At 44.9% G+C, this 24,396-nt stretch overlaps 1 protein-coding gene across 4 annotated transcripts in view; it reads right to left on the bottom strand.

Annotated features, from left to right (window-relative positions):
• The window catches only part of LOC106610192 (mineralocorticoid receptor), a 93,706-nt gene that overhangs the window by 19,621 nt on the left and 49,689 nt on the right, over positions 1-24,396 (bottom strand). For 2 of the 4 annotated variants that reach the window (XM_045722748.2, XM_045722749.2), the window contains exons 3-5: positions 17,849-17,985; positions 1,870-1,986; positions 479-838 (exon numbers count right to left, since the gene is read on the bottom strand). In XM_045722748.2, coding sequence (XP_045578704.1) covers positions 479-838; positions 1,870-1,986; positions 17,849-17,985 — 614 coding nt within the window. Of the gene's footprint in view, positions 1-473; positions 839-1,869; positions 1,987-17,848; positions 17,986-24,396 lie in introns of those variants that run through there. The other 2 variants (XM_045722750.2, XM_082978436.1) reach the window with 2 other exon arrangements.

Raw genomic sequence — 24,396 nt, 5'->3', positions numbered from 1 at the left:
GATGAATGTAAATTAGCTCTGTTTCCAAATCTTAAATCTTGATTACATTTTTACTTTAAATAGGATGCTATCGCTAATCTCATTAAAGCATTGCGGAATAATTTCCTAACGAGATCGGGAAAATTACTGCCGAATATATTCAGAAGATGCAAATGTAAATATATCCCCAGAGTATAAAATACATGATAGTGATTTCTCCTTACAGCCAATACGCCCACTCAAGAGATTTACCCATGTCTCTGCCCCCAAGCATTTAGAACGGAATAGGATCAAGTTGACTCTAGACATTTATCTGTTTCAGATGTCCCCATCAAAGATATTACTGTATAGGAAAGGAAGCCACTCTTCCTTACATCCGTACCGCCCAATCCCATCCAGAACCCCCATGTCTGTCTAACCTGGAAGTAGTTTGGCCTCCTTCACCAAAGCCATCAAAAATATTAGGAAAAAAAAGGAAGATACTGTATCTCACTCTAACCTGGAAGTACTTTGGCCCACTTGACCACGCGGATCATCTGTTTCCCAGCCAGCTGGTTGAGGCTGGACAGCAGGTGGTCGGTGGTGTCAGGCTGGGTGTTGTCGTAGCCTGCAAACACCACCTCTGGCTCAATCAGCTCCAACACGCTGCAGATGGAGGGGGGCAGGTAGGGGGTCACCAGCCCACCTCCAGGGCCGTGAGGCACCAGGGCGTTAGTGGGGCTGGTGCTCAGCTCCTTCTCTCCCGAGGACAAGTACCCCCCTCCACCTCCAGATCCAGGGCACGTCTGCCCCCCCTCCTTGGTGGGGGTCGAGTCTTCGTTCACACCCTTCAGCTTGCCTAGCTTCTTAGACTTCCGCGCTGTAGGGAGGAAGAGAGAATGACGCTCCAACTTAAAGTAGAACTTATCATGATGTTTCTGCATTGTGGTGTTTCAAAAGATGTTCTGTTGATAGAGTAACTTTCTCATTTCACTTTACATGTAATGACATTGTATCCAAACATACTTGGTCTCTGCAATGACTTCATTATTGTCTGTCTTTTTTGTGTGTGAAGTCTTTCTTTTACAAAATCAAATGATGAACAGTGTACGTACTGAAGTAGCTACAAATATTCAAGCTGAGTTTGGCAATTGTTGGACTTTTGGAAGCTAAGTGTCATTTTCACCATTCCATAGGGAGGTGCACAATTGGCCCAGCATCGTTAGGGGAGGGTGTGGCTGGGGTAGGCCGTCATTGTAAAATAAGAATTTGTTCTTAACTTACTTGCCTAGTTAAATAAAGGTTAAATCAAGTAAAATATTCTATCGGCACTTTGATTTCTGTTTGTCAGATGTAGTAGTGCTCAAGATATCCTAACAAAACTGTTTTCTGCCTTTCTCCAGGGACATTGTAACTTTGAGGGAAAGTATGTTAGGAAGTGAATCAGGATTTGGAGACTGTCCACCTTTGACAAAGTACAGTAAGGAAAACATTTGTTCTGTATATTGCAATAGCGGTAAAACGGAAAACCTTTTTTGCTGTATAAGCAAGTCTATTTTGGTTCCCTGGCAGTATCCAAACTCTGTATCACACGTTAATATTGGCCTGCAAACTGTACTTGGCTGTGTATTCTGTAATGATACAGAACGTCTCAAAGTAGCACCGATTCGACAATTTGACTCCACACACTAACGCTCTTAACTTTGTTTTTACGGTTCTACGACTAGTCGGGGCACCGACATATTTCACAGGTTCCTGCCATTGAACCTGCCTATGATCAGACTAGGAATCTGATTGGCCGCTCAGCAATAATAGCCCTTAGTCCTAGAAAGCTCACATTCCCTTGGAATAGGGTGTTATTTCAGATGCATAGGTTCATATTTAGGATATCTGGCATTTATGATTCCGTACCTCCGAGATTCATCCCGGCTTGGAGACACTTCCGTACTCGACAGGCCGGACAGTTTTTCCTCCGGATCTTATCGATGATGCAGTCATTTCTTCCGGCACACAGGTAGTTGTGCTGGCCTTAACACACACACAGACAGGAAGTTTAATAGTGAGCCAAACACTGAGAAACAAGACAGCAGGAAACTGAAACATATGGAGGACAATAGGATAACTTACAGATGTATGATCTCAATTTGATCACCCTATTGCAGGAAAACGTTGTGTTCTTAATGTTTAAAAATGCTTCTGAAGTTATTTAGACTTTGACACTTCAGATTTGATTTTCCCTAACGAACAACTTATCAACCCCTACAAAAATGTCCATTAATTATAGTCAACATAATCGTTGACATCCTGTTGGCGGGATTATTTTCCTGCTGTAGAAAACTACCTCAAATTAAGATCCTACATCTGTACTCAAATGCATTGGAGTGTTTCCATAATATACTGTAACAACCTAAAATACCAAGAAATCTTGATACCTTAAGCCATTCTTGCACACAGACATATACAGTTTCTCAACAGGCCAGTATGGTCTCATGATATGAATACTACATCCATAGAAACGTAGGCTTTAGAATTGACTGCACATAACATCAAATGGGATTATTCCACTAGAACTATAAATAGTCACTAATGGTGCCTCTGTATGGTACATGGGTACTATATCTAAACATGAGTGTGGTTGGCTGAGGCATCGGTTGTGTGTGTATGCCTGCGCGCAGCCTGTATATATATGTGTGTGCGTGTGTGTGTGTGTGTGTGTGTCTCTATCTCTCTGACTCGTGCCTGGGCTGCTCCAGTCTCTGACAGTGACGCTAACAGGCAGAGAATCCCCCTCTGCCTCCCTGCCTAGCCCACAGCTAAACCAAATGATCTCCTGTTTCAGAGAGCCAGCTTCCGCTCCACTGGACCAGCACTGTACGTCTCCTCCTCCTCTTCTTCCTCTCCTCTATTCACCCCTCTCTTTTCCTCGCTACACGTCCGCCAGCCTCAGAGTACCACACGCGCCCACACACACGGTCGTTCCCCAGGCCAGGGACGGCCAGCTCAGCGCGCCTGCGCCTCACCACGGAAGCAACGCATACACAAACACCGTGACTGTCATAGACACACACTGACCCGAGCTATGGCCCGATAACCTTCACTATGGTGTGTCACAGCCACAGGAAGTGGCCAAGCGAGATGCACAGAGTATAAGCCAGAAAACAGGATACAGTGATATTAGTTCATTACATTTCATCTGATGTTGACAAAGTCTGAGTGTCTACGTAAGTGGGGGTGTGCGTACGTGCCACAGGAGGTTGGTGGGACGTTAATTATGGAGGACGGGCTCGTGGTAATGGCTGGAGCGGAATCAGGAATGGTATCAAATACATCAAACACATTGTTTCCAGGTGTTTGATGCCATTCCATTTGCTCCAGTTCAGCCATTATTATGAGCCGTCCTCCCCCTCAGCAGCCTCCACTGGTACATGCATGTGTTTTTGTGTGAGTGCCTACTGTACGTGCGTACCTGCATGCATACTCGTTTCTGAGCATGTGTGTGGGAGTGTTGGCATGCAAGCGTATTGCTGCATTGGCCTTCTGTGTGCATGCATGCATGACTGTGAGTCAATGTACAGTATGTGTGACCATACCGTGTGTGTGTGTGAAGCTGCACAGTATGTGTGTAGTCTGATCTGTGCCAGGGGAAAGTGGAGGGGGGAGAGAGGATAGCAGAGGAGGGTGGAGTGGAGGAGATGGGAGCAGAGGAGGGTGGAGTGGAGGAGATGGGAGCAGAGGAGGGTGGAGTGGAGGAGATGGGAGCAGAGGAGTGGAGCGGAGGAGATGGGAGCAGAGGAGTGGAGCGGAGGAGATGGGAGCAGAGGAGTGGAGCGGAGGAGATGGGAGCAGAGGAGTGGAGCGGAGGAGATGGGAGCAGAGGAGTGGAGCGGAGGAGATGGGAGCGGAGGAGATGGGAGCGGAGGAGATGGGAGCAGAGGAGTGGAGCGGAGGAGTGGAGCGGAGGAGATGGGAGCGGAGGAGTGGAGCGGAGGAGATGGGAGCGGAGGAGGGGAGCGGAGGAGTGGAGCGGAGGAGATGGGAGCGGAGGAGTGGAGCGGAGGAGTGGAGCGGAGGAGATGGGAGCAGAGGAGTGGAGCGGAGGAGATGGGAGCAGAGGAGTGGAGCGGAGGAGATGGGAGCAGAGGAGTGGAGCGGAGGAGATGGGAGCAGAGGAGTGGAGCGGAGGAGATGGGAGCAGAGGAGTGGAGCGGAGGAGATGGGAGCAGAGGAGTGGAGCGGAGGAGATGGGAGCAGAGGAGTGGAGCGGAGGAGATGGGAGCAGAGGAGTGGAGCGGAGGAGTGGAGCGGAGGAGATGGGAGCAGAGGAGTGGAGCGGAGGAGATGGGAGCAGAGGAGTGGAGCGGAGGAGATGGGAGCAGAGGAGTGGAGCGGAGGAGATGGGAGCAGAGGAGTGGAGCGGAGGAGATGGGAGCAGAGGAGTGGAGCGGAGGAGATGGGAGCAGAGGAGTGGAGCGGAGGAGATGGGAGCGGAGGAGTGGAGCGGAGGAGATGGGAGCGGAGGAGTGGAGCGGAGGAGATGGGAGCGGAGGAGTGGAGCGGAGGAGATGGGAGCGGAGGAGTGGAGCGGAGGAGATGGGAGCGGAGGAGATGGGAGCGGAGGAGTGGAGCGGAGGAGATGGGAGCGGAGGAGTGGAGCGGAGGAGATGGGAGCGGAGGAGATGGGAGCGGAGGAGATGGGAGCGGAGGAGATGGGAGCGGAGGAGAAGAGTGGAGCGGAGGAGAAGAGTGGAGCGGAGGAGAAGAGTGGAGGGGAGGAGAGGCAGCAGCTGTAGCTAGGTCTCGCTCCCTCCAGTCCTCCACTATTTCTGTCTAAATCACATGACACTTACATAAGCCCATTTTTCTTGCTCTAAAAAACAGTAAACTGCGACACAGGAAACGCACAACGCTACCCCCCCCCCCCCCCCCCTGCCCTCTTCCCGCCCCCTCACTGGATGGTTCAGACTCTGAAAAAAGGAAAACTTGTCTTGGAGCCCTTCTATCCAGTGTCCAGCTCATTCCCATGAATCCTGTTAATCATTGTCAGAAAGTTACACACTCCAAATTGTGTGTGTACACATGTACAGTATTTTGTCTGTATGTATTGGTGGGTGAGTGTGGATTTTATGTTTCTCAACATTTACAAAAGGTGTGTTTGCTGATAAGTGATGAATCCCTTTTCCAGGGATTTAGCCCCGTACACTTTATATGAACCAGACAAATATTGTTTATCCTCATCGGCTCTACAGAGAATATATTCGTTCACATACTTAGAAACTCAACTTACTCCAAAAGATTCCCCCATTTCCAGATTCATCACCTAATCCTCCACTATAATAAATATGAAGATGGCGCCGGAGGGGAAGGCTGCCGTCTTATCGGCTCTTAACCAACCATGCTATTTTGTTTGTTTTTTCACGTCGTTCATGACTTGTTTTGTACATAATGTTGCTGCTACCGTCTCTTATGACCGAAAAGAGCTTTTGGACATCAGAACTGCGATTACTCACCTCAGATTAGACAAAGAGTTTTTCTTCATTGACTCGGACGGGAGGGAGATACTACAAACACCCGACCAGGCCCAGATCCCCAGCATTCGCTGGAGAAGGAAACGGAGATTTCGCGGAAAAAGATCAGGGTGCCTTGTGAAGGAGTGGCTAATCTGCCTTTGCCTTCCGTCCTGCTAGCTAACGTTCAATCGCTGGAAAATAAATGGGATGAACGCACGTATATCCTACCAACGGGACATTAAAACATTAAAAACTGTAATATCTTATGTTTCACCGAGGTCGTGGCTGAACGACAACATTAAGAACATACAGGTGGCGGGTTATACACTCTATCGGCAGGATAGAACAGCAGCCTCTGGTAAGACACAGGGCGGGAGCCTATATGTAAACAACAGCTGGTGCACAATATCTAAGGAAGTCTCAAGGTTTTGGTCGCCTGAGGTAGAGTATCTCATGATAACCTGTAGACCACACTATCTACCTAGAGAGTTTATCTGTATTTGTTGTAGCTGTCTACATACCACCAGAGACCGATGCTGGCACTAAAACCGCACTCAATGAGCTATATACAGTCATAAGCTAACAGGAAAACGCTCATCCAGAGGTGGAGCTCCTAGTGGCCTGGGACTTTAATGCAGGCAAACTTAAATCAGTTTTACCTAATTTCTATCAGTGTGATAAATGTGCAACCAGAGGGAAAAAACTATTCTAGACCCCCTTTACTCCACACACAGAGACGTGTACAAAGCTCTCCCTCGCCCTCCATTTGGCAAATCTGACCATAATTCTATCCTCCTGATTCCTTCGTACAAGCAAAAATTAAAGCATGACGCACCAGTGATTCGGTCTATACAAAAGTGGTCAGATGAAGCAGATGCTAAACTACAGGACTGTTTTGCTAGCACAGACTGGAATATGTTCCGGGATTCATCCAATGGCATTGAGTACACCACATCAGTCACTGGCTTTATCAATAATTGCATCAAGGATGTCGTCCCCACAGTGCCTGTATGTACATACCCCAACCAGAAGCCATGGACTACATGCAACATTTGCACAGAGCTAAAGGGTAGAGCTGCCGTTTTCAAGGAGCGGGCTCGCTCGACTAAGAAATCCCGCTATGCCCTCTGACGAACGATCAAACAGGCAAAGCGTCAATACAGGACTAAGATCGAATTGTACTACACCGGCTCCATTTTACATTTTTACATTGTAGTCATTTAGCAGACGCTCTTACAGTTGTGAATGCATACATTTCATTAAAACATTTTTTATCCGTACTAGTCCCCCGTGGGAATCGAACCCACAACCCTGGCGTTGCAAACACCATGCTCTAACAACTGAGCCACACGGGACTAGTAAGTTGTTGGATGTGGCAGGGCTTGCAAACTATTACAGACTACAAAGGGAAGCACAGTTGGGAGCTGCCCAGTGACATGAGCCTATCAGACGAGCTAAATAACTTCTATGCTCGCTTCGAGGCAGGTAACACTGAAACATGCATGAGAGCACCAGCTGTACCGAAAGACTGTGTGATCATGCTCTCAGTAGCCAATGTGAGTAAGACCTTTTAAACAGGTCAACATTCACAAGGCTCAGGGCCAGACGGATTACCAGGACGTGTACTCCGAGCATGCGCTGACCAACTGGCAAGTGTCTTCACTGACATTTTCAACCATAGTCCCTGTGCTCAAGAACACTAAGGTAACCTGCCTAAATGACTACCGACCCGTAGCACTCACGTCTGTAGCCTTGAAATGCTTTGAAAGGCTCACATCAACACCATTATCCCAGAAACCCTAGACCCACTCCAATTTGCATATCGCACCAACGAATCTACAGATGTTGCCATCTCTATTCCACTCCACACTGCCCTTTCACACCTGGACAAAAGGAACACCTATGTGAGAATGCTATTCATTGACTTCAGCTCAGCGTTCAACACCATAGTGCCCTCATAGCTCATCACTAAGCTAAGGACCCTGGGACTAAACACCTCCCTCTGCAACTGGATCCTGGACTGGCTGACGGGCCACCCCCAGGTGGTAAGGGTAGGTAACAACACATCCGCCACGCTGATCCTCAACACAGTGCCCCTCAGGGTTGCGTGCTCAGTCCCCCTCCTGTACTCCCTGTTCACTCATGACTGCACTGCCAGGCACGACTCCAACACCACCATTAAGGTGGCTGATGACACAACAGTGGGGGTGGCCTGATCATTGACAATGATGAGACAGCCTATAGGAAAGTGGTCAGAGACCTGACCGTGTGGTGCAAGGATAGCAACCTCTCCCTCAATGTGATCAAGACAAAGGAGATGATTGTGGACTACTAGAAAAGGAGGACTGAGCACGCCCCCATTATCATCAACGGGGCTGTATTGGAGCAGGTTGAGAGCTTCAAGTTCCTTGGCGTCCACATCACCAACAAACTAACATAGTCCAAGCACACCAAGACAGTCGTGAAAAGGGCACGACAAAACCTATTCCCCCTCAGGAGACTGAAAAGATTTGGCATGGGTCCTCAGATCCTCAAAAGGTTTTACAGCTGCACCATCAAGAGTATCCTGACTGGTTGCATCACTGCTTGGTATGGCTACTGCTCGGCCTCCGACCGCAAGGCACTACAGAGGGTAGTGCGTCCGGCCCAGTACATCAAGCTTCCTGCCATCCAGGACCTCTATACCAGGCGGTGTCAGAGGAAGGCCCTAAAAATTGTCAAAGACTCCAGCCACCCTAGTCATAGACTGTTCTCTCTGCTACCGCACGACAAGTGGTACCGGAGCACCAAGTCTAGGTCCAAAAGCCTTCTAAACAGCTTCTACCCCCAAGCCATAAGACTCCTGAACATCTAATTAAATGGCTACCCAGACTATTTGCATTCCCCCCCCCCCCCCCCCCCCCTTCTACGCTGCTGCTACTCTGTTATCTATGCATAGTCACTTTAGTAACTCTACCTACATGTACATATTACCTCAATTACCTCTACAGCGGTGCCCCTGCACATTGACTCTGTACAGGTACCCCCTTTATATAGCCCCGCTATTGTTATTTACTGCTGCTCTTTAATTATGTTATTCTTATCTCTTACTTTTTTGGGGGTATTTAAAAAAAAAAATGCATTGTTGGTTAAGGGCTTGTAATTAAGCATTTCACTGTAAGGTGTACCTGTTGTATTCGGCGCATGTGACAAATAAAAATGGATTTGATTTAACCCAAGAAACCATTGACTCTATTTGTACTCCATAAAAGCATTCCTAGAATGTGCACTGATGGACATAGTGGACCATTATTACATCATCATGTGTTCATATACCATGGAACAGATCAAATCAACATTATACTTTTTATCATGATACCAAAAACACATTTTGTACATAGTTTCCTTTCTATAATACTATACTTTAATACGATATAAAATCTCCTGCAATCATCTTAAAAGGGCTACGGCTACATTACTACTGTAAGTGCTCAACCAGCTCCAGGAGAGAGGAACTCCATTACATTACATGGCAACCAAGGGAGTTCCTGAATGGACTCCATTGATGTCTCCTTTTTTTCTGCATTTGTGGCATCAAAATCTGGCAACCGGCCTATGAGCGGACCCTGCCTGTCAACCGGAGCATAAAACAGCTATGGGGATATTACTATGTCTCCCTATGGGAGACCCTTTTGAACAACTTTTTTTTTTTTTGGCCCAGGTTGCCAGATACTGAGAACGTCCTTGAAAGAAGAGTCTGAGAGGCCCATGTCCTCCACAGATTCAGATTTAGTCCATAGGGTACTGCAGCCTTTTAGCAGTTCCTATTTAACTAGTCTGAACTTGAGACCGTGGCTCCTGTTTCGTGGTCATAGGTTGTCCGATATCTGTCCCGCATTGAGTGAAGAGGCGTTGTCTAAGACACTTGTGTCATTAGGCAAGGCTATATTTAGTGTTTACTGAGCATCACACGCACACACAATGACGACAACAGAAATCCTGCCAGTGGTATGTCTATCCTAGCCAGGCAATTTCTTTACCCACACATCCAACACATTTGACATAGGCCGCCTTGGCTGCATACAGCTGTGTTACGACTGTTGTTGTTGGATTAAGGCAGTCAGCTCCTAAATGGCTTTCACCAGATGAAAAAACGCTGGGAGAATTTGACACAGGCTCAGAATGAAAAGCACTACTTTGTTTTCAATGACGACGTCTGTCAGAGTGGTATTTTTCAATAGAAGTTCTCAACACGTTCCTATTATATTCATGGTACACCTTGAGGAAGTCATTCAAACACACACACTCTATATATTTTGTATTCAAAGAGAGGGAATAGGCACCCACCAACCAAGTTGATCTGGGTTTCCCATCTATTCCCTTATTATCTCAAACTTCTGTTATTTTACCCGAGGCTCACAGCCTTACATATCTCCATGGTCATTATTCTCTCACCGGGACATTCTAATGTGGTTTTATTTCAACATGACGGTATAGTCTATATCAAGTCCCCATTCTAATGTGGCTTTATTTCAACATGACGGTATAGTCTATATCAAGTCCCCATTCTAATGTGGCTTTATTTCAACATGACGGTATAGTCTATATCAAGTCCCCATTCTAATGTGGCTTTATTTCAACATGACGGTATAGTCTATATCAAGTCCCCATTCTAATGTGGCTTTATTTCAACATGAAGGTATAGTCTATATCAAGTCCCCATTCTAATGTGGTTTTATTTCAACATGACGGTATAGTCTATATCAAGTCCCCATTCTAATGTGGCTTTATTTCAACATGAAGGTATAGTCTATATCAAGTCCCCATTCTAATGTGGCTTTATTTCAACATGAGGGTATAGTCTATATCCATGAAGGTATAGTCCCCATTCTTTAACCTACCTCTCCATCCTCCCCTCACACACGCCTCATCTAGTAGTCGATATTCTCTTGGACCTCCATTTTATTTGTTAGGATCCCCATTAGTCAACGCCAATGGTGACAGCTAGTCTTACTAGGGTCCAACACATAACGAAAAATACATTACAGACAAAATACTTTACAGTTGACATACATTTAAAAACATGAACGACAATTGATTTCTATTTGGAAGGAAGGAGCAGCGTTCTTTTATAGAGCGGTTTTGAAAATGAACATTTTACCGGCAGCGGACCAAAACAAACGTGACTTCTCTTCCAAATTAAACAAATCAGAAAGTGCTTCAGTACCTGTTTCTGGGGCTAATAGCTACACATATACAACCCTCTTTGATTTCACAACTACACCTGTCTGACACAACAGTGTACGCAGGATTTGCTGTTTTTACAAAGTCACCTGACTGACCTGACTCACCGCCTATCCTAAAGATTAATCCGGCAACCACATCCGCCCCTACAGGTTGAACTTCCCGCTTTACCACGACAACCACAGTGCTTAGTCCCTCTATAGGAATTCTACTGTTTGTGATGCAATAATTCAACAGTCTAAGTAATGACATGCATACTGTAGGTGTAGGATAATTGGCACACTTGCATATTTAGCATAATATAGACCTATGCAATTTAATCTGGCTTTGTGTAGTAGGTATAGTCATACAACTTTCTGCAAAGCACAGTCACAACACCAATACACACATCAACAGTACACACACACGCACTTACCCCCACACCACAACTGTATCAACACTGCCCCTGCGCATATCAACCACAAACCAATGGGCCAGTGATAACATTGATAAAGCCCATCTGATTGGCCTGGCGGTGTTATTTGGTTAAACACTTAAGGTGTATCCTACCCAGCGCTCGGAACCCTCTTTGCATTGATGTCAAAGAACAAAGGTATCAGCCTGGAAGAGGAAGTAGATGGGTGGTGATTGAGGCCTTTAGTGCCACGGGGCAACGAGGGCATGAGTGGCTCCACACACACACACAACACACACACACACACACACCTACATGGGTCATCTCAGGTCAGGTTGAGTTAAGGACACAGAGGAAACACGGAGGAACCGATTGGTCTGTTGGCTAGATATTAACGGGCACTCACGGTTACGACACATCCGCACAGCACTGCCATAGGTCTATTATACAATGGACTAGGACTGCTACGAAGACTACTGCCTACCATTAATCTAAGCTACACAATACTAAAATGAACCAATTAATAATAACTGGCAACCACTGATACTGTAGGCTCATTTGGGTCTGGAGCTGGACAAGTTGAAGAAGGCCTGCCGTAGGCCTACATCCACGTAGCACTGTTTAAAAGGCCTATACAATAAACCAGGACTGCTACTAAGGTGACTAGCATTCAGAGGATAGACAATAGTTGAATGAACCTGGGGTAACCCTAGTACTTGGCCTACTTACTCATGTTGCTAAACCAATTACTATAATCTGCAAAAAATATATAGTATTCAGGCCTAGTGTTTTATCAATGCATCATCCACAGCTGTTGTTGCCTGCGCCATTTAATTAATGCAACTGTGGTGGGAAAGGGCTTGGCTTCCATTAATGACACAATGACTTTTAATTATCTAGCATAATTACTAAAGGCTTAAGGAAATTCTGCACCCTCAGTCAGTCACTGTCTGGCCTTGTTCACTAATTACGTTGACAGTCAATGAGGTCAAGGGGAGGGCACTGTCGTCATGGATTATACAGGTGTCTATAGGCTCTAATACAGGTGCCTGATCAAAAGCTGCTTTCACTGGGTGTCTTGGTAACTTCAATTTCTCGTGGACAGACAAGGTAAATATAAATGTAACGAGCATCTGACCTACAGTAATTTGGCGAGATTTTAGTTCTGGGTTTACCGAGATTAAGGTAACCTTAACGAAGTGGGTCAAACACAACCTAAGAGGTGGTCTTAATGACTTACTGTTAGTTTATGTAACGTTGTTAGTATGGATTAGATTGCTATAATGCCTGCTTTGATATAATCCATGATTGCTTATTTCACCTTACCTTACGTTAAAGGGACAAGTGGTGTGCATTGTATGGTACAACTTGGATAAATATGCAATTTTGGAACACCATGCTTATTGTTATGATGGGTATTATTCTGCATATAGCATGACTAATTCATATAAAATATATCAGAGTAGTCAAAGGACATCACATCTCTATAAAATGTGAAAATGCATATAGCGTGACTGTAATAAATATACATTATATCAATGTATGTTTACTGTAAGTCTGATAGAAGGACATGTATGCCATTTGTCTGAGAGGGACTGAGACGGGGACTGAGTCTAATAAATGGCTGGGTTTCAGATGCTGTTATATGAGACAACCTGAGGCACCCAGCCCAGCTAGAGCAGGTGGGAGGAGGCGTCACATCTGATTGGAGCACAGACCTGTCAGTCAAAATATAAACCATCTAATTGGAGCACGGAACTGCCAGTCAAAATATAAACCATCTGATTGGAGCACGGACTTGCCAGTCAACTCATAAACAGTACCATTAGTGTCCTCAGATGAACTTCTCCACTGATGCCCGAAGAGAGAGAGACAGAGAGAGAGAATGAGAGGGAGCGTTAGAGAGAGAGAGAGAGCTTAACATCAGTGTAACGCTAACCAACACGGTTCAACGGTTTCACAGTAGACCTTTGAGTTCAATAAAGTAAAAGCCAGTTAAATAATAAGTCATGGAATAAAGGAACTGTACTGAATATTATTAAACAGAACGGTATGCCAAACCACTGATGACATGTGAATAATAAGCTAGCAGCCCTCAACAGTTAAAGTCTTCCAGACCAGAAAGGGGATGTGTCCCAAATGGCACCCTATTTATTATAGTGCACTAGTTTTGACCAGAGCCCTATGCACTGTTTAGGAAATAGGGTGCCGTTTGAGACGCAAGCCCAGAGCAGCAGTCCACATGGAGTGGTTTACAGAGCCCAGCTGTCTCAGGAATGACTTCAGGGATAGGGGAGGGGAGGGGAGGCTTTAGGGGAGGGGGTAGTAGAGACTAGTTCAATATGTGAAGATGCTTGGCTTGGAAAGGTACTGTATCCACACTTTTCTAACCGCTTTTATATACATTGTCTGCTATGCTAAGTCAATTCAAGTCACGTACAAAACCAAATTCCTACGTGAGGTAACAGAGACTACAGTAAGCCTGAAAAGTTAGTTTTGTAGGTACTGTATGAGGTGAAACAACGACCAACAAGGCTCAGAAATGAATGATCATTTGTCTATAACTTTATAGGAGATAATGATTCTACAGCAATACCTCTGGGTGTTATTCATAAGCCACCGTAACCCTTTTCATTTAGCAACAGCTGCTAAGCTCAATAAATGATGCCTTGTGCTCTGCTACACAGAGAAGGCTATTTGTCATATCAACTAAATGTGTATAAAAAGACAAACGAATGAGTATTAAAATGCATACACCGTTATTCTCTAAATTACTATGGAATATTTATTCATTGAAATGAGAGATCTTTAAGGGAACAGTTAGTGGGCGAACATTTCCGTAATGAATTAAACATCATCTGGTTTCAGTCTGGTGGGAGGCAGCATGGAGTGGAAAGGGAAAGGGGGATATCTAGTCAGTTGTACAACTGAATGCATTCTAAGAGGGGGGGGGGGGGGGGCTGCCTTAATTGACATCCACGTCATCAGTGCCTGAGGAACAGTGGGTTAACTGCCTTGCTCAGGGACAGAATGCCAGATTTTGACCTTGTCAGCTCGGGGATTCGATCCAGCCACCTTTCGGTTACTGGCCCAAGAGGTGTATATACTGTATATGAGAAGTTCCATTGAGATCAGAGTGGTGTACTGTTCAGACGACCACAGTTTAAAGCTACACTTACCAAACCACCAAAAACTACCGTTCACACAAACCCAGTCCATACCTAGTTTACGTCTAACCCAAAATTATAACCTGAATTATAGATTATATTCCAGTTCCTTCCACTACTCACACACTCCGTAGCATGGTCCCAGACCTGTTTGTACATTATCGCCTAATCCTATGGTTATTGTCAATGCCACACAAAGAGATCTGAGACCAGCCTATAGACTCCTCAACTTTGTCATTGAGAGGAAGCGGCCCCTCCCTAGTACACAGGATTTTAATGTGAGCTGACGATGAGTAAAGAATACTAACTAGCTGTGGGTTGTAAATGGGTCTGAGACTCTGAGTCTGTAACTGGGTCTAATGGGCAGAGGCAGTAGGAGGCCGTCGTGCCTGGGGGGCGCCTTGACAGAAATTAAACATGGATTATTTCTCCTGTTGTATTGACGTTGTTCTGCAGTCTCCTCTCATAGCTCATTATCAGACTCACAGAGGCCAGGTTTTTCACATTGAGAAAAGAGGAAGAGGGGGAGGAGGAGAGAGGAAGAGGGGAAGGAGGAGAGAGGGGGAGGAGGAGAAGGTCTCCTCACGTCCTACTTACACCTCTCCGGAGCTCGGTGCTGACGCATCACTTTAGTTTTCTTTCTCTCCTCTCTCTCTCTCTCTCTCTCATTCTTTCTGTCTGCCTCATTCTCTCACCCCCCCTCCCTTCTATGTCTGTTTCTATGCCCTCTGTCTCTCTTTTGCAATTCCCCTGTCTTTTTCTCCTACTCTCATTCTATACCCTACCTCTCTTTCCCTCCCCCATTTCTTTCCCGCCCCCCCTCTATCTTTCTTTCCCTCCCCCTCTACCTCTCATCCTCTCTCCCCCACCCTCCCCCTCATAACAGCTATGCTGATGTAAGGTAAGCGCTAGCTGGGCTCACTGCACACATCACAAAGGACACACATACTACAGTACAAGCAACCTTGATGACATCAGCCCACTAGTTCACATAGAGTTTGACCAGGCAGCAGCTGCACCAGAACAGACCCCAGAGTAGTCAGTTCAACCATAATATACAAGACACTACATTACCCACAATCCCTATAGCTTGTAACTAGGCTATTCCACATCTAAGAGAGAGTGATGGCCTACAATACCTGACAGTACCAGTTTAGATGTGACACAATCTTCTCCTTAAGTAATTTTAAGGATTAGGATACTTGTCCGGACGCTTATAAGAAATCTCGCTACACCCTCTGACGAACCTTTAAACAGGCAACGCTTCAATACAGGACTAAGATCGAATCCTACTACACCATCTCTGATGCTCGTCAGATGTGGCAGGTCTTGCAAACTATCACGGGTTACAAAGGGAAACCCAGATGCGAGTTGCCCAGTGATGCGACCCTACGAGCTAAATGCCTTCTATGTTCGCTTCGAGGCTAGCAACACTGAACCATGCATGAGAGCACCAGCTGTTCTGGATGGCTGTGTGATCATGCTCTCCGTAGCCTATGTGAGTAAGACCTTTAAACAGGTTAACATTCACAGACGGATTACCAGGACTCAGAGCATGCGCTGACCAGCTGGCAAGTGTCTTCCCTGATATTTTCAACCTCTCCCTGACCCAGTCTATAATGCCTACATGTTTCAAGCAGACCACCATAGTCCCTGTGCCCAAGAAGTCCAAGGTAACCTGTCTAAATTACTATCACCCCGTAGCACTCACATCTGTAGCCATGAAATACTTTGAAAGGCTGGTCATGGCTCACATCAACACCATCATCCCAGACCCCCTGGACCCACTCCAATTCTCATGCTTCCCCGACAGATCCACAGATGATGCAATCTCTATTGCACTCCACACTGCCCTTTCCCACCTGGACAAAAGGAACACCTATGTAAGTATGCTGTTCATTGACTACAGGAAACAGAGGGCCGAGAACGCCCCCATTCACATCAACTACCTCGAACCCCTGCACATTGACTTGGTACCGGTAGTCCTTGTATATTGTCTCGTTATTTTATTATTTCCTTTTACATTTTTATTATTATTTCCTTTTACATTTTTTATACATTTGTCTTACTTTTTAACTCTGCATTGTTAGGAAAGGGCTCGTAAGTAAGTATTTCACGGTAAAGTGTACACCTGTTGTTTTCGGCGCATGTGACAAATACAATTTGATTTGATCATTTGACATGGCTATCTAACACACAGAAAGAGGACATGTTTAGGGGCTAATTGAACAAGTAAACAAAGCAGCAGTTGTTCCACAGAAATCACAGCAGTTTCCCATGAGGTAAACAGTCTACAGATTCGTACTGTGTATCCCATTTGGAATTGAATGAGCCTAAAATAAGACTGAATAGGCTTGGGTGATAAAACTCTTAACCAACCTCATGTGGCCAACTCTGCTGCCTGCTTTCTGCACAAATAGCTACACACACACACACACACACACACACACACACACACAAACACAGATCTTCAGCTGTTATATGTTAACTCTCCCCAGCCCTCCCGGGCACGCTCAGAGTGGAATGATATAATTTCTGATCCGATAACCCAGGAGACCTAATCCGGTTTCATAGGGATACATATATTGACTGTTTGTAAATATCATCAAATGAAGACATAATTCAATAGGAGTTCACTGTAGTTCCTCAGTTGACTGCTGAAAAAACACCTACCGACTGCCTTGTTTGTGCTTGCCTGCCTCCTCGGAGAGTGTGTGTGTGTGTGTGTGTGTGTGTGTGTGTGGTGTGTGTGTGTGTGTGTGTGTGTGTGGGGCCGTGCACGTATGTGTGTGTGTGTGTGTGAGATTTAGCCCAGCGCCTCACGCTACACACAGAAATGAAAAGCGCATTATGAGTTTTTGTTGATTTTCCCCAGCTAAAACACAGCATAAAGGGCTGTTATGGGAGAAGTATGTAGTTTGTGAGGTTTTTATGACGTTTTCAGTCATCTTAGGCCACAAACTGTACACGCTGAGCAATTTAACCTTATTTGTTTCTGACTGAATCATACATTTCTATTTAAAACTATCAATATTTCACAGGTAATTATCTAGAAGCTCCAAAAATGGAGTCATTCGTAAACACCAGTTTACGACTTCCTTTTAAACGTTACTGGTGTTTTTTTAGACTGACTGGTCTGGTGTCACCTCTCTCTGGGTGAGTATGTTTTGGGTTTGGGCTGCTTTGTTGCTAGCTCAGCATTTTCTCCTGGAGGTTATTCCTCTGAGACTATATGGAGACTGGTGTGAGTTAGCCTAGCGCCAGGGCGCTAACTTAACTTAGCATTGAGGTTTAAACCCGCTAATGAAGGGGTTGTGTTTCGCACACAACCAAAATGGCCGACAATTATCTTTAAAGGCCATATTCACATCTTCTGACCGGGCATATTTCTGTCCCCAAACAACTGTACTACTATAGACAGAAAAGCAGATTATAAACAGAAGCTCTTTAAAATGCATGTCACACTTTCGTTAAGACTTTACTTTACACTGTGTCCCATTTGGAGTCTGAGGCCATAGAAGGGAGGGTTCCTCAGACTTCAACAGGAGGCACACTAGTAAGCACCCAAACCCAGACCCAAAAGGAAAGGCATGTCATACTTTTCCTACCTTCTACGGCTCTCTTGAAGAAGACCTTGCAGCTGCCGCATGTAACAACCCCGTAGTGACATCCCGACGCCTCGTCCCCGCAAACCAGACACACTTTGGCTGTGGACGACGGGTGTCTCAGCGACGCGCTGAAACAAAAGCACACACAGAGACGACACAGTTTAGCCTTTAAAGCTGACAAAGTAATTGTTATCCAACAACATCAGAAACGGAGGCCCCTGAGATGCTGTGAAACATTCACATTTTTACCACGTAAACAGTACATCAGCCGCACAATGTGGCTAACCATACGGATCCCTGCCAACTGACAGAAAAGAGAAAGGACTTTGCACTTGTCAGATTTACTGCAGCGAGTTGGAAATGACGCTGACAGAAACACAGAGGAGACGTCTTTAGCAGGCTAAGAAAAACAAAGGACAGACAAGAGGCTGTGAGGAGGAGTGTGTGTTTTGTCTGTTTGTGTCTGTGTGTGTGCGTGCGTATTCGTGCAGAATAACAGCAAGACTGTGGAGTTGATTTGGCCCAGATGACAGAGTACCGGTTAAAGTCAGAAACACTACAGTCGAAAGGCAGAAACTGTTAGCAGATGTTACACTAGGCTGACATAACAATATCTCCCCTTCAACTACCTATCGCTGATGTCTAAGGTCAACTTTGAAACAACTGTTTCCTAAATAATGGATTCTAAGATATGTAGGCTATGGGTCTGATCTATGCCGTTGTCCACGTGTGGAGAGAGATGTCAAACCAATGTAGATAGACTATCAGCCAAGTTGATAATGGGACAGCTCCCACTATGGACTGACCTGGCTGCTGAGTTCACATCCTGTTATGTCACTGAGTCTTGCGCCATAGTTAATGATTCTCCAGGTGGTAATCAGGGGCGAGGACTTAACTTGTTATTGATGACACGGATAGGTCGAACACTTAGTCACTCACACACACACACACACACACAGGTATATAGGTGGATCGCTTAGTCACTAGGCTCAGGGCATTGTAGGCCACTTATGTACGCGTTGATGGGATGACACATCACACAAGTTTGCTCAATCATGTTGTTCTCCATTTCTATGTTGTGAGTCATGCTATGGCTTACGGGGTCACTATGGCTTACGGGGTCATTATGGCTTACGGGGACATTTTCTAATAATATGCCAGACGTGTTCACCTTTGCCTTAGGTCAACTTAACCAGAGCGTACTGGGGTTATGCAAAAAATACTGAGTGACGACTCAATATTGTACTGTGTAGCCAGTGTCATTGGTCAATTGGCCTGCTGTACTTAGGCAAGGTGGAAAATGAGTCTTTGATAAGCTATGACTATGCTGTTACGGTAGATAAATTCAAATCTATACTGTAAGTTACACGCACCATAAAATAAAACTCTCTGAGCACTGAGAGATACAGTAAAGGGAAAGAGAGAGGAAGGGAAGGGAAGGAGAGAAGTATACATTTTGCCCAAACATTTAAAAACGGACCAGGCATGGGTGCTCCAAATAGTTTCGCTGAATCAGCAGAGATCAGATTAAATCGTTGGGTGAAACCTGACATAGTTTAGGGGGCAGGAACTCGGCAGCGGCACAGTGATGTCCTGTGGAAAGGTTTGAAAGTGACCCTTTCAAATGATGCACATGGCATCAGCCTAAATTGCGGGAGTAAACTCTGGAGCAGTTGTGAATGCACTGTGTACAGTGGGTAACATATTGAAGGCTTGTTTCTCAGGGCGTGCCGTTCATTAATGTCAGTTATTAATGTCTACTCCAGATATTGAGTCAGCCATTACCAAAAGCAGTCTATGTAGAGAGAGACGTACAAACCAGACAGAGCAGAGCGTTGTTATTGACAAGAAGGCTTATTATTCCCGGGTTATTTGAAGTGTTTAATGTAAGTAAAAGTAGTACACGGTAAAAAAATATGTTTAGTCTATAATACACATTTTTGCTGATTTACACAAAAATAACCTATGCACGCACACAAATAAACACACATGCATAGAAACACACACACACACACACACACACACACACACACACACACACACACACACACACACACACACACACACACACACACCCTACCCCCCACCGAAACAACAAAAACAAGGAGATAGGTACAGAAACAGGACACGTCGTATCAAGACATTAAAAACGACCTCCCTCCAGCCCCCCTCCTTCCATCTAATTACCTCTCTCATCTCAATCAATAACACACAAGGTGATTGTCTGGTTAGCATTCTACCGACATCCTTCATCAAACGAGCTGTCTTCTCTCACAGACACACACACACACACACACACACACACACTTCCTGCCAGGGCTTGCTGGAGGGGGTAAACCAACAGCGGCAAGCAGATACGATCAGGAGCGCTGATCTAATTCAACCTTGACCATCTACACACACATTCAATTTCTTAGCGCGCTTAGAGGAGTCTCTATCGAGATGTGTGTGTGTGAGTGGATCTGTCTGGCACTGGGCCTGTGTGTGTGTGTGTGTGTGTGTGTGTGTGTGTGTGTGTGTGTGTGTGTGTGTGTGTGTGTGTGTGTGTGTGTGTGTGTGTGGGGGGGGCGCATATATACGGGTGTGTATGTGTGGGTGGTTCTATTTATGATCAGCCTGCTAAGCAGACCTCATTTCCCACAAACCCAGTCATCTTTCCCACACCAAAATGCATTGACTGAACTCTGTAATATCAGCAAAATGATGCAGAGATGCGTGGTGAATACAGTGCCAGTAAGCCAGTTGCCTTGCCACGTCACAATAAACTCTGAAACCCACCCACCCACCCCCCACACCGCGCCCCCGCCCCTGCCTCGCTGCCGGCCGGTCCCCGACAAGGTGACTTCCCCTCCCTGGAAGGAGTTATGTAGGTCATCCCGACTCCTGCTTATGAAACAAGCAGACAGACAGCGGACCAAGGCTGGCTGCAATGACTGTGCACACACACACACAGCTCCAACAGAACTGTAGTATAGTGAAGGAAGACAACACCCAGCCCAGTCAGGATAGAGAACTTACATAGGCTACATACAGACATGGGTGCATATGAAATGGCACCCTATTCCCTATGGGCTATCTCTGCATACCTGTTGCTGGAATGTTTGTTGAATGTTTTTACATGAACCTACCAACAACAAACATTCTGGAATCTAATACTTGTTAGTTGGTATGTCTTTATTTCAATAGCATATTTCTACTGTACAGTTAAACTGTTAAACCTCTATGGCAATGGTATTGAACGTTTTTCAGCTGGGAGCCAATTTTTTTCGCCAGAATTTCTGGGGACCTTATTTTTCCCCAATAATTTCTTGTGACCCCACCATACCTCAAATCTAATGACACAACCTTAAAATCGGTAATTTCGTTGCATTTTTAACTCTTATCAAAATGAAAAGAAACCGATAAATACATTTCCTCAATAACATTTTATTTTTCAAATTATCTTTCTCAAAAACGTACATTTTTTAAATTTTGGCGACCCCACTGCGGTTCCCCCGCGACCCCGACTTTGCATGGCCCTGCTCTATGGAGAAACAGAGACAGTTGTCCATTTGTATGAAGAGCTCTATTGTACTTTCACCAGAATCAGCGTAACCACAGCTCTTTCCAGTAATGTCTGTTTATTGCAATGAGCTCAACCTCTTTTATTACTACAGCCAAATATTAGTGTCATCCTTCCATCTGTTCCTGGCCCAAACTGTGCCAACACCCAAATGTGCTTTATAAGGCTGCAGCAACAAACTAACACTAATAATCAGCCATTTTATATGTTTCGCTGAGTACGAGTTGATGAACAGAATCACCTCTTTGGTCTGTGAAAATGATATTCGGGTGTTGTTGCTGTTGTTTTGAACATTAAGTATGCTATCAACCCTTGCAGTCAGCATAAGTATATGACGCAACATTCAACCAGCACTCTGCGATGATGTTGAAGGTCATTCAGAATCAACAATGTCAATATCTACTAATTTTTCAGTTCAACTCTTTATACATGGAGTATACAAAACATTAGGAACACCTCCCTAATCTTGACTTTCATCCCCCCCATTTGCCCCCCGGAACAGCTTCAGTTCGTTGGGTCATGGACTCTAAAAGGTGTTGAAAGCGTTCCACAGGGATGCTGACCCATGTTGACTCCAATGCTTCCCACAGTTGTGTCAAGTTGGCTGGATGTCCTTTGGGTGGTGGACCATTCTTGATATACACGGGAAACTGTTGAGCATGAAAAACCCAGCAGCGTTGCAGTTCTTGACACAAACAGGTGTGCCTGGCACCTACTACCATACCCCATTCAAAGGCACATAAATATTTTGTCTTACCCATTCACCGTCTGAATGGCACACATACACAATCCATGTCTCAAGGTTTAAAAATCCTTATTTATCCTGTCTCCTCCCCTTCATCTACACTGATTGAGGTGGATTTAACAAGTGACATCAATAAGGGATCATAGCTTTCACCTGGATTTACCTGGTCAGTCTATGTCAGGAAAAGAGCTGGTGTCCTTTTGTATACTCAGTGTATATGACTTACTTAGTTTATAATGAATTCATCCTAAATGATATACCGTAATTTCCGGACTATTAAGCGCACCTGAATATAAGCCGCACCCACTGAATAAAACATTTTTTTTTATTTTGAACATAAATAAGCCGCACATGTCTATAAGCCGCAGGTGCCTACCGGTACATTGAAACAAATTAACTTTACACAGGCTTTAACGAAACACGGCTTGTAACAAAAAATAAAAAATTAGCAGTAAACTTTAGTTGTCTTTTTGCACTGAGTCAATTCCTCACGCTGCTGTTTCCAACGTCTTATCATCGACTCATTAAGACCAAGCTCCCGTGCAGCAGCTCTATTTCCTTTTCCAACAGCCAGATCAATTGCCTTCAACTTGAAAGCTGCATCATATGCATTTCTCTGTGTCTTTGCCCTGATGAGGGTGACAAAATGACTACCGTAATCAGAATGATGGGAAGTTTGAGAGCGCTCGATTTAATCTGAACAGTAAACAAAAAAGTTGTTTGACGTTAACCCGTTCGGCAATTTCGTTGGTCTAATGAAAGCTTCATGCCGGCAAAAAAACTGAGCACGTCACAGAATGAAAGCGGGAAAAATCCATATATTAGCCGCGTCATTGTTTAAGCCGCGAGGTTCAAAGCTGGGAAAAAAGTTGCGAATTATAGTCCGGAATTTACGGTAACTACTTTTAAAGGGTTAGTTCAGGATTTCCCCAGAGTCAGATGAAATCGTGGATACCATTTTCATGTCTCTTAGCATAATGACTGCTAGCTGTTCCAATAGGCGACTCCCTAAAAAAACACACCACTTCAATACAGCTATGACAGGAACTGATTTTTCATAGCAGGTTAAGAGAGCATTTCCCCTAACCTTAATCCTATTCCTTTTCCTAACTTTAACCTAATTCTCCTAACCTGCTACATAAATTATCCTAATCTGCTACAAAAAAGTAACTTCCGGTCGTAGCTGTATCAAAGTGGTGTGTTTTAAGGAAATCTCGTTCCCATAGACTTCCAGTCATTGCACTAAAGCTAGTGAACAATTGCGGTAACGCTAGTTAGCAACTTTCTTCAAACTGCAAGCAGATACATAAAAACAGTATCCACGAGGTCATCTGACTCTGGGGAAGTAGATAAAGGGCCTCATTGCCAAAATCCCGAACTATCCCTTTAAGAGCCCAATGTTCTACCACCACCAGACACATGCAAAAGCAGGTGATATATCTAGCCTCAAGATACATGTCTAAAAAGGAGCTCTTATTCTTTTCACTCTTGACCCCAGTCTCTTTTACGTTAGACATGTACCATTGGAGACTAACTCAAGGGGACTTCCAATGCTACCAGAAGATCAAAGCCCCCTCCCAGGGCCTTTTTTAATTTATTTCTTTACAAAAAGTCCCAGGGAAGCATTTTCATTGTTTAATCTTCAAACAATAACACAGGCGATACAATAGCAGTTTATTTCATCGCACAAATCTCTCGTCAGAAAAAGTTGAGCAAACAACCTTTATTTCTCGCCCTGCCTCGCTCCATATGAATCCGCAAAATATCTATGGGATTGATTTCCCCAGCAATATCTCACTAGAGACTCTATTTTGTCTCAGGGGACTACATGATAATGGGAAAACTAGATAAGCCCGGAGATGTGATTGTGGGTGTGAAGCCAGAAAAGAGCCACTCACTGATTGTGCGGCGAATGCGTTATTGGGCAACAACAGGACAGATGTTGGAGCTCAAACTAGACACCAGGCTAATTTGGATGTCACGCTAGGATAATACTGAGAATACTCCGAATGCTTCAAATATCTGGACAGTTTCTCAGCTGTGTAAGGAATGCTTTGTAAGCATGAGTTAAGGTAGTGAAGACTGGTGATTTAGCTAAAGTTAAGGGGGTGGTATTAGGGGGAAAGGCAGGGATGCACCCACATAGAAAGATACTGTTGGAGATTGTTTATCTCTATGGATGATAAACAGCCTATTGGATATCCTACAATAATTGTCTGTCGATACAGATAT

This window comes from Salmo salar, chromosome 08, assembly GCF_965601325.2.
Source record: "Salmo salar chromosome 08, fSalSal1, whole genome shotgun sequence".
NCBI classification, from domain to species: Eukaryota; Metazoa; Chordata; class Actinopteri; order Salmoniformes; family Salmonidae; genus Salmo; species Salmo salar.
The sequence above is the reverse complement of the archived record's forward strand: the minus strand, read 5'-3'. Positions and strand labels throughout refer to the sequence as shown.